At 43.4% G+C, this 10,041-nt stretch overlaps 1 protein-coding gene across 1 annotated transcript; it reads right to left on the bottom strand.

Annotated features, from left to right (window-relative positions):
* Positions 1-3,861: 3,861 nt before the first annotated feature.
* LOC105063001 (serine protease 1) lies at positions 3,862-7,977 on the bottom strand. The gene is made up of 5 exons (XM_010947432.3): positions 7,845-7,977; positions 6,316-6,475; positions 5,309-5,562; positions 4,630-4,766; positions 3,862-4,108 (listed from the first exon to the last, which is right to left on the bottom strand). The coding sequence occupies exons 1-5, from the start codon at positions 7,882-7,884 to the stop codon at positions 3,959-3,961; spliced, it is 741 nt and encodes a 246-aa protein (XP_010945734.1). The 5' UTR covers positions 7,885-7,977; the 3' UTR covers positions 3,862-3,958.
* Positions 7,978-10,041: the final 2,064 nt, after the last annotated feature.

Genomic DNA, 10,041 nt, shown 5'->3' with positions numbered 1-10,041 from the left:
GGCAGACATGGGAGTTACTGTCAAATACCCGACACACTGACATGTAAGAAAATACAAAATTGTGCCATCAGGGTCCATATGACAAGAGTGGAACCAAGAAGTGCACATTGTAACAGAGCATATCATGACTCAACGGAAGAAAGAACTTCCTAATGACAGGTGGCAACTATCTAAGTGAAGCAAGAGGCCCTCTCTGTGTGGTACCTGGAGGAGAGATCTGTAAATCCTTCCACTAAGGGAGAGTTGATGCTCTTTGATAAACTTTGTTTTAGCTTGGTCTTTATCACTTGAAAACTATACTTTTCCATATAAATTAGTATATTTTGGCGTTTGAGACACCATTGTCTCTGCAGTTTCCAGTTGTACAGGATGAAAGGAAACCCCAGTTTGTGCCTGTGCTGTCCTGGTCAGGCATTGCTCATCACAGAGCAGCAGCAAGCTGAGCCGAGGCAGAGATCCCAGAGGAAAGAAAGTTTCTGGGCCAAGCATCCCTAACCCTGGGCTCCCTAACCATTATACAGAGGTGGTGATTTTTGGTTTTTTTGAAATAGGCTACACAGTCATGTCGGGAATTTAAGCAGAAGTAGAGTACAGTAAAAATTCAGTAATACAGAAGAAGAGGAATACCTCACACTCTACTCTCTGAAAATAACCTAAATTTGCAGCAGACATTCTCACTGGCATTTCTCTTTCCTGCCCACATATACACACTCACACACACACACATATAGAATGCATTTTTCATAGGTAAGCTTTTCTCCCAAACACCTGATACAATGAATTTATCTACTCGAAAATGTTTTTAAAAGCTGAATAAATTTCACAGACATACCTTTAGGGACCTCCCAACAGGAAAATGCTAATATGACCAGTTGTTAAAGGTAGACAAATCAGTACTAGAGCTAATAATTGATTAGTAAAACTATAATAACAATAAATAAGTCAAATCAAGACAGTCATTGCTGGCGAGAGGGTATAGCTCAGTGGTAGAGTGCATGCCTAGCATGCACGAGGTCCTGAGTTCAATCCTCAGTACATCCATTGAAAAAAAAAAAGACAGTTGATGACATTGGACAGTCAATATAAGAATAAGAGGTGCAATCAAGCTCTAAATTTTCAGAAGTTACATATTGGGAAACTGAAGACTGCATCATTTCATAGAGGTTAGTAAGAGTTGGATACAGGATAAAAACAGTTTTTTCAATTCTGGATACAGTGCTTTCCTTGAAATTCCACTGCCTCCTGTCCAAGTAGTTGAAGTCATTTTGTAAGTCATTTTGTGGGATGCACTATCTAAAACTGCATACTAGAACATTCACATTTTATAATATCAACTGTGTGTGCAGTCCTCATTGAGAGAAAAAGATATGATGAAACTATTATGTGACAAGAGAAAGACTAAGAAAAATTTCTACTTCCCTACCTTCCTATTAGAGGAAAAAAAAAAGGATTCTTGGAGTGAAATAATTTTAGGAGCTTTTTTCATGAAGGAAGGAAGAAAGGGAGCGAGGAAGGAAGAAAAGGAAGGGGAATCAAGGATGCTCTACATTTGAGGGACGTGCTAAAACTTGGAAATGGTCTGGGGGGCAAAAATAAGATTTTTTGATGTAAAGAAATAGATGCAGGTTGTTTGTCCTGGATGAATGGCTCCCTCCGAGCACCTTGGTTCTGTCCAGAAGCTAATAGCACAAGGAAGGATGTGACGCAGGTAGAAACCCTGGCTTGTCCACGTGCGAGGCTGTCTGTTTCCAGCCAATTTTCAAACTCTAGGAAAATTCTACAACGTTAACTTTCATATTATAACAAGAAGGTCCAAAGCCGACACATCTCTGGCTCTTATCAAAATCTGAATCCAGGAATCCAGTGGAGAGGAAGCTGAGAGGGGCAAGGGCCAGTGGCATTGACCTGGAGCCCTGTTGTTACATACAGTCTTGATTTGCTAGAGACACTTCGAATTTATGCATGCTGCCCTGTTGGAATTATCCATTGTGCCACTTTTCATTCTCAGAAATGACCCAATTTGATCGATGAACTACATGGTTACACTAGTTACATAACGTGGTCTCAGGTAATCATCAGAGTTGGAAAGAAAAGGAAGGATGGGAGTTTCCTACTTCCTGTTGCGCGTCCTTTGCCGCCTCTCAGACATTCTTTACATTCCCATGTTGTTTCCGTGGAGTCGGGAGACCCGTATCTGCTGCTTAGTTTCTGACCTACACAGGAAACCACATTTCCTGAAAATTAGGTCCTATCTCTGTCTCTCACTTCAGTATTGAATAAGAAAATAAAACACCAACAAGTACAGGAATGTGAGAAAGATGATGGTCTTCATGGTGGTTCTCCAAATATACTTGGGGTGATGCAGTTGAACGAGGGGATAATCCCCTTTAAATTCTGCCCCCACTACCACCTGCCAACCAACCAATCTGCCAACCAAGCAATCTCAACTCTAGTCCAAGGATTCTGGGAAACAGGTGGAGTGTAAGAGGAGAGATCCAGATGGTCATCTGGAGGGGCCTCCATTTCTCAGTCACAGCAAATGTTGTTGCTGGAGTGAATCATAGACCTGAGTACAAAGGTGAGTTGGGATGGTCAGAAGCAGACCCCATCTCGTGGTCTTCTTGGTTTATCAAGGTGTAACTTCAATAATGACACAAAAAACAGTGTTAAACAGAACTCTGGATCACTTGAAGAATGACATACTTCAGGTAGAGTTAGGTATATATTCTTTTCTCAATGTATACATTCCCTCTCTTTGACTTTTAATAACTAATTTCTTAAGACATAATCTATCTCTCTAATACCAAGGCTTCTCAGCTCCCCAAACTGTGAAAAATTAATACTTGTGGTGTAAGCCAGCCAGTCTATGGGGTTTTTATGTTATAGCTGCCCAAACGGACTAATACCCATTCTTCATGTTACTTCTGGGCTGGCAAATATTTTTCCCTTTCAGATTTCTTCCAGCCAATCCAATGATTTCAAGCTCAAACCCCATTGTTTATTTCCCTCGATCTGTACAAACTGTGCACAGAATCATGTGGTGGGCACCTGTCCTCCGACTGTTCTCTGGATGACCTAGAAAATGAAGAGTTGGAGGGGACAGTGTTGAAGAACTAAAGTGGGGTGTCTGTGGTGTCTCTTGGGATAGGACTGAAGAGAACAGAGAAGACCCATACAACTAACTTTTATAAAGTCAGGATAATAGATCTATTTTCTACAAACTTATCTACATTTGTCACTTTTTTTTTGACTTATACTTCAAAATAGTACATACTTTGGGCTGGGATTTGGGGGGCCTGGCGGTGGGAGCGGGGCACAGAAGCCTTGTAGGTATCTTACCTGCTATAGCAATAAAATTCCAGTTGGAGAAAAATATATTTTGGAGAACCAGGAAATTTAGGTAGTGAACCTTCGGAAAATACAGGGAATCTGTGATTTAAAACATTATCTAGACTTTCTATCGTCTGGCCTCACAGATTCCAGGTAGATTAGAGACAAAGGGGGAACAGGGGGTCACAGCAGTACAGAGCACTGAGGTCTCACCTCTGCTTCACTAGGAACCAGGTGAATGACTCTGGACAGTTGATTTTAACGTTCTGTCACTTTAGTGTCACTCTCTGTGTAAAACTGTGACGGTAACAGTGACCCCTAACCATATTCATATTTATATCCTCAACACCCACACAGAGTCTGGCATATAGCATGTGACTAGCCATTTATTTTGCTCAGTTTGAATGAATGACTAAATAACCTTTCAAATTCCATCTTTATAGAACAGTTCAGTTCTATGTTCACCCTCTTCTCAGCAGCCACATTAAAAAGAAAGTACATTAAAAACCAAGTAAGGATACTTGGGACATATTTGTACAGGAAAAAGCATTTTTATTTAGATACCACTTTGAGGATGGGAGGAAGGTGGAGCTGACTAGCAGGGAGGGTCATGAAGAGATGAAGCTGTTTAGTAGGAAGAGATGGTCTGCCGAATCCAGCTCACGTAGTTGCAGACCTTGGTGTAGACACCAGGCTTGCCTTTCACAGCGCAGCCGTAGCCCCAGGACACAATACCCTGGAGCTTTCCATTGCAGACCACAGGGCCGCCAGAGTCACCCTGAGCAAGAGGGAAGAGCCAGTTAGAACCCTCAACTATGCCCAGATGGGACAAAGGCTCCAGGATGTCCCTCCTCTATCCTGGGACCACCTTCCCAGGCTGCTGATCCTCCACGAAGCCCTGCGCCTTCCCCGGAAGTCCAACCCTCAGCCTCTATACTGTATCCCTAGCCTTTCTCCTCCCTCCTTCTAGCTCCCCTCGGTCCTCACTCACAGGCCTGTAGGGCCAAGAAGAGGTGAGGACTGGGTAGGACAATGCTGCCCAGTTAGCCCTGCTCCTTCCAGAGGTTCCTTCTACCATATCCCTCTGCAGAGGGCGTCCGGATGTACTGTTTGCACATGATTGTCTGTGTATCTTTCTAGCCTGAACCCTAGGCATAAATATGTCCAGAAGAAAATCGATCGTTTCTGCCAGATCGATCGCTCAGAGAGAGCTGTTGAGTCTTCTGTTTTGCAAAAGGGAAGGATGGCGGAGATACTGTGAGGCTGAGCTGGAAGGAGAAGGCGTGCAAAGGAACGAACCTGGCAGGAGTCCTTCCCACCCTCCAGGAAGCCCACGCAGATCATGTTGCTGGTGATCTGGCCTGGGTAGGCGCTGCTGCAGGCGCTGTTCGACAGGATGGGAGCGTTCAGACACTGCAGCAGGTCAGGGGTGCTGGCTGTTGGGGGCCAGAGTGAAGAGGGAAGAGGATTACTGCTAGGATCCTGGAAACTTCTTTCTTAGTCTCGTTGCCCTCTCTTCCCAATACCGCCACTCCCTCTCTCAGATTGCCAGGAGCTTCTATTTTGGAAGAACAACTTTTATCTGGAGGTCCTTCCAAACGTGTTCATCAACAACCTGTTCTCTCTCTGACACTAGCATCAGTGACCACAGACCGCAGATCTGCAGACTTTGCTTCTCAAGCAGGTCTATAGTTCGGGAAGTCCCAAATCCCTTAGCCTCTGTTCCTTTTACCTCCTCAGATTTTGTTCGGTTATCTGCAAATCATGAACCACACTTCAGCTGCATACCCGGCAGCTTTATCATGCTTGCTTTTTGCTGTGTTGGCAAGCAGAGGAATCTTATGCATCTCAGTTAGTATTCTCTAAGGCTCCATAGGACCACACTATCCTCTGTGAACATGGCCTTGAGCGACCAATGGGATGAACTGCCCCTAAACATGTTCTTCACCTTAGTGCTTCTGTTCCGGGGGAGACTTACAGCCACTGCTTTTGGTGTTGCCCCAGCCAGAGATGAGACACTTGGTCCCAGCAGATGCACAAGACGTTGGTAGAGAGATACTGGCTACTCGAGAGTTGAGAGTGGCAGCAGTCTTCAGTTTAATCAGCATGATGTCGTTGTCCAGGGTATTTGAGTTGTAACTGGGGTGTCTGATGATCTTGGACGCACTAATGAATTGCTCATTGCCCTCCACGACGTTAATGTTGTATTCTCCCAGACGCACCTGTATGGAGCTGGACAAAGGAATGAAAGTTCTCTAGGTACCCAAGTTGAGCTCCTTCCCCTCCCTGTGCACCCCGGTCATGGGCACAAGCACCGACACCTGCCCCTTGACGCACTCTCACACACAGGCCATCGTGCACTTAAGGGAGTCCTACCCGACACGGTGCAGGCTAGAGGAGTCCTTAGGAAGGTGTCGCTACAAGCATAGATTCAACCCAACATCTTGTGAGCGTGTCAGGTATAGGAATAGCGACCAAATGATGCCAACAGAACAGCGGGAGACGAGATGGGAACCGGTAGTGGTGATCAGACAGCACCTGCCATTTCTCCTCTGGTGGGGCTTACCAGTCATTGCAGGGAGGTGTGGCAGGACTCAGAGATGCAACAGAATTACCAGGGGAGCAGAATGCGCTGTGCCTGTTTTAAGTTGTACCAGAAGTTTTCTGTGTTCTGTGACTTCCATGTGCCATTTTTCCTGCTTGATCTCCGATTAGTGGTCTTGAGATAGTTCTAGGTATAATTCATCACTCACTATTTCCCCTCCCAGGATTATATTGCCGTGATTTGGAAGGAAGTCAGGGCACTCTGAGGGTGTCTGAGGGGGAAAGTCCCTCAGTGCTTAAAACGTCTCGGGGAATAATGAGGTTTTAGACTCTGAACGCTCACCCCTCGAGCATATCCTGTAAGTTACCCTGATTGCACTTTGGCAGGACTTGGGGCTGGCTCGAGCCCAGAGGACGGGGCTGTGAGTGCTGGTTACTTACGACTTGTAGCAGTGAGCAGCGGACACCACCCACTGGCTGTTGATGAGGGAGCCCCCGCAGAAGTGGTAGCCGGAGTTCAGGGACACCTGGTAGGGGACGGAATTCTCCGCACAGGTGTAGCCCCCGACGATCTTGTCATCGTCGTCAATGGGGACAGCAACTGACAGAGAAAAGTTGGAAGCTATCTGTACAACAGCTCCGTTGTGGGATCCCTACCCACCACCAAGTTTTTGCAGATCAACCAGGAAAGGATAAGTGATGTTTCCATGTCACGCATAATCTGTAACACATAGTCTACTTGCTATGCCTGTCTAATTTTTAGTTTCATGCTTTAAATTTGATGAATAGACTGATTTTCACATATGCTACACACACACACACACAAATCAGAGACTCCTTACATGATAAATGCCTTAAAGCCCACTACCTGAGGATATGAAGAATACGTTTTACCCAAAACCCTGCTGAGCAGACATTTAAGTATGTGGTCAATGAAGCTCTGCAGGAACCATCAGTATGTTTGTTTGTAGATTTCAGTGTGGGATAAATACCACATGAGGTAACAGGAAGGGAGCTTTAGAAGCTACCTGAGAATGTTGTAGCCTGGGATAAAATGGAGAGTTTTGTACTTTTGTTCTCCTAACCTCTTCCTGGTTCTTGCCTAAAATGCTCACCAAATAATCGAATAGAACTTTGTAAGTTTTCCCTCTCCAATCTTTCCCCTTATCCCAATATCTCTCCAACATTTTGAATTTATTCAGCACTGTGAAGTCTGGAGTATTGATTTATTGTAATTTCTATGAACATCAAATGCCTAGGATTATACTATATGTGCCCTACTGTTCATGTATTTTTAAAGTAATTTAGGGAAAGTCATTTCCTGGTATATAAATAGGTGTATTGAATTTATAACTACTCAGTTTGGGAAGATTTGGTAGTAAGATTTAATTGTATACAATTTAGTAGCTTGAAAATAGAAATAGTCATTTCTCTATTTCTTTTCACTGTTACATGACATATCATCTCACATCAGAGAAATTTTATTAGCAAAGATTTTGTATAACCCAGCCCATGGCTTTTATTCACGAGAAGTAAAGTATTTTTGCTTGTTACAATCCCTGTAGTATAAAGGAGACTCAGGTTGTTATGCTCACAGCCTCCTCAAGGAACACAAGATTGGGTATTAGTCCCAATTATCAACTCCAAATCCTTTAAAGGTCAAAACAACATTTTCTTAATAGTGTCTATCCTTTTTTTTTTTTCTATCTTTCTTCGTTGAAAGTACCTTGAAGTTTAAGCCCAATTCTGCCTCTTAATACTTCCTATGCTGAGCGCCCCTGCTCACCAAAACCCTCTCCAACAAGTGAGATTTTGTTATCTACAGACGTATTTGCTATACACTGTCGTTTCAACGTCTTAAGCTCCTGAGTGCAGAGATTATATTCAGCATTCATTGTTGTCTTCAGAGTAGAAAGTCCAACCTTAAATACATGACAGAGATCTATCGCCCTCTCAGTAACAAGACTCACCAGCGGCTCCCAGGAGAGCAAGAAAGATGAAGGTCTTCATGTTTGCTCACTGGATCTGGGCTGGGGGTTAGGTTGAAGGGTTTCCCTCCACTGCTATTTATACGTCCAGGTTTGTCATTGACACCCATGACCACAGGTGCCAGGAATGCGATTTCACTGGAAACTCACAAATCCAAATTTAGAATTCAGTTCTGTGCCAAACTGGAGATAATTTAGCATCCAATTTAAACATCCACCTTTGTCCATTTTTCCAGAAGGTTATGAGAATGGAAGAAATGAACCCACCTGGCAGTCCCTGTTCCCATAACAGCAAAGTAAGTTGGAGGAAGGTCACAAACAGAGCTACAGGTGTCTTGCTTCCCAGACAAAAATTGTAGGTTCTTGGTTGTCTCAAGTGTGAACTTTTATCCTGAAAACTATCTTGTAGCTACACCCTTGATGTTTAATTATCATGGGCTCTTTCATAGTTATATCATCTGTCTTGTGGTAGGTCTGGCCTTATATACCCATATTAACATTTCACTATTAATAGGAACACTTTTTCCTCTGAGAAAAAGAAAATCATTCTGATTTGAAACCACAATAGATCAAAGAAGGAAAGAGAAAGAATGAGGATAACTTATGTTTGTTTGGAACTTACTATTTCATAGGCATGTTCTCAATACTTTGCCTATGTTAATTTAGTAATCCTTATAACCACCCTGCAAGTTGCCCATTATTCCTCCCACTTTACAGATGGGCAAACCGAGGCACACAAAGGTATAAGGGACTTTATCAAAATCACAGGTACACATTAGGGTTAGGATTCCAACTGAGGAAGTCTGGCTTCAGTGTCTGTGTTCTTAACCACTAAATAACACTTCCTTTGTCAGTTCATCAAAATGCAGAGGACAAGGTAATAGAGAATTCTTGGCAATGAAAAGACAACTGAAATTTAAGCTGTAGATTCTACACCTACACACATCTGAATGGTCTACCAGGATGCCATTCCTGCTTTAGCAAATCGTCACTCTTCAAGTAGTTTCAGTTTCTTTTTCATTTGAAATTGTGCTGATTTGAAGATGATTTAGTAGAAAACTTTCTCAGCTCTGCTACTATTGACAACATGGGCCAGATTGTTGTTGTGAGGCACTGGTCTGCACACTGTAGGGTATTGATCAGGATCCCTGGCCTCCAGTTACAAGTAGCTCTAGTCCTCCTCCTGGTTATGACAACCAAAGATGTCCAGACACTGCCAAATGTCCTCTTGGGGGCCCAAGTCATCCCCAGTGGAGAATGACTGAAATAAGGATAAAAGATGACAAAGTAGCTTCTAAGGCTACAGCCACGGGAAAGCGCCTTGTGCTTTAGGATAATGCTATATGTACTGCCCCTAACTGAATTCAGTAACTGCTGAGTGAAGGGTAAATAAGGCAGGAAGCTGCCATTCATTAATCCCTAAAAATCAGGAAATACTAAAGAGTGAGGGGAGGACCAGGCGCAGAAGGAGGAAGGAGAAGACTTCGCATCCTGTTTAATTATCTTCCATTGCTGACGCCTCCACAGTGAGGTTTCGGACATTATATAATCTTACATCACCTGAAACTTCCCTCAAACCTGAGTTTCCGACCTACATGGGAAACTATATTTCCTTGCAAATTTAATCTCCATCACTGTCTCTTACTTCAATATTGGGGAAAAAAAAAAAAAAAACCCCAGCAGTTTTTTAGGAACGTGAAAAAGAGAATGGTCTTCATGGTAGTTCTCCAAATGCACTTGGAGTGATGTAAACGAATGGGGAGCTAGTTCCCTCCATGCCCCACCCCCTCAATCAACCAATCTCTTCTCTTGTCCAAGGGTTCAGGGCAGCAGGTGGAGTGAGTATAAGAGGAGAGATCCAGATATTGATCTGGAGGAGCCTCCATTTCTCAATCATGGCAAATATCATTGCTGGAGTGAATCATAAACATGAGCACAAAGGAGAGCTGGGACTGACAGAAGTAGACCCTATGTGGTTAAGAACTGCTCGTGGCCTTCTTGCTTTCATAAGATGTGACTGCAATAATGACACAAAGAGCATTGTTCAGCAGAACTCTGCATCAGCTGAGGAATGAAATACTTCCAGTGCAAGTGATGTACATGTTCCTTTCTCACTGTTTACGTTTTATGTGAGTTTTCTTAAACTATTTTTTTAATGCTTCATGATCTATCTCTCTAA

This window comes from Camelus bactrianus, chromosome 7 (assembly GCF_048773025.1).
Source record: "Camelus bactrianus isolate YW-2024 breed Bactrian camel chromosome 7, ASM4877302v1, whole genome shotgun sequence".
Classification (NCBI taxonomy): domain Eukaryota; kingdom Metazoa; phylum Chordata; class Mammalia; order Artiodactyla; family Camelidae; genus Camelus; species Camelus bactrianus.
Note: the sequence above shows the minus strand (reverse complement) of the source record. Positions and strands in the feature narration are given on the sequence as shown.

What these genes read in the sequence shown, in the direction of transcription:
- LOC105063001 (XM_010947432.3), bottom strand. Translation starts at nt 7,884, where the DNA reads ATGAAGACCTTCATCTTTCTTGCTCTCCTGGGAGCCGCTG. An exon ending in TGCTCTCCTGGGAGCCGCTG is followed by an intron (nt 6,476 to 7,844) that starts GTGAGTCTTGTT and finishes TTTCTCTGTCAG; the next exon opens with TTGCTGTCCCCATTGACGAC. An exon ending in GTGGGAAGGACTCCTGCCAG is followed by an intron (nt 4,109 to 4,629) that starts GTTCGTTCCTTT and finishes CCTCTTGCTCAG; the next exon opens with GGTGACTCTGGCGGCCCTGT.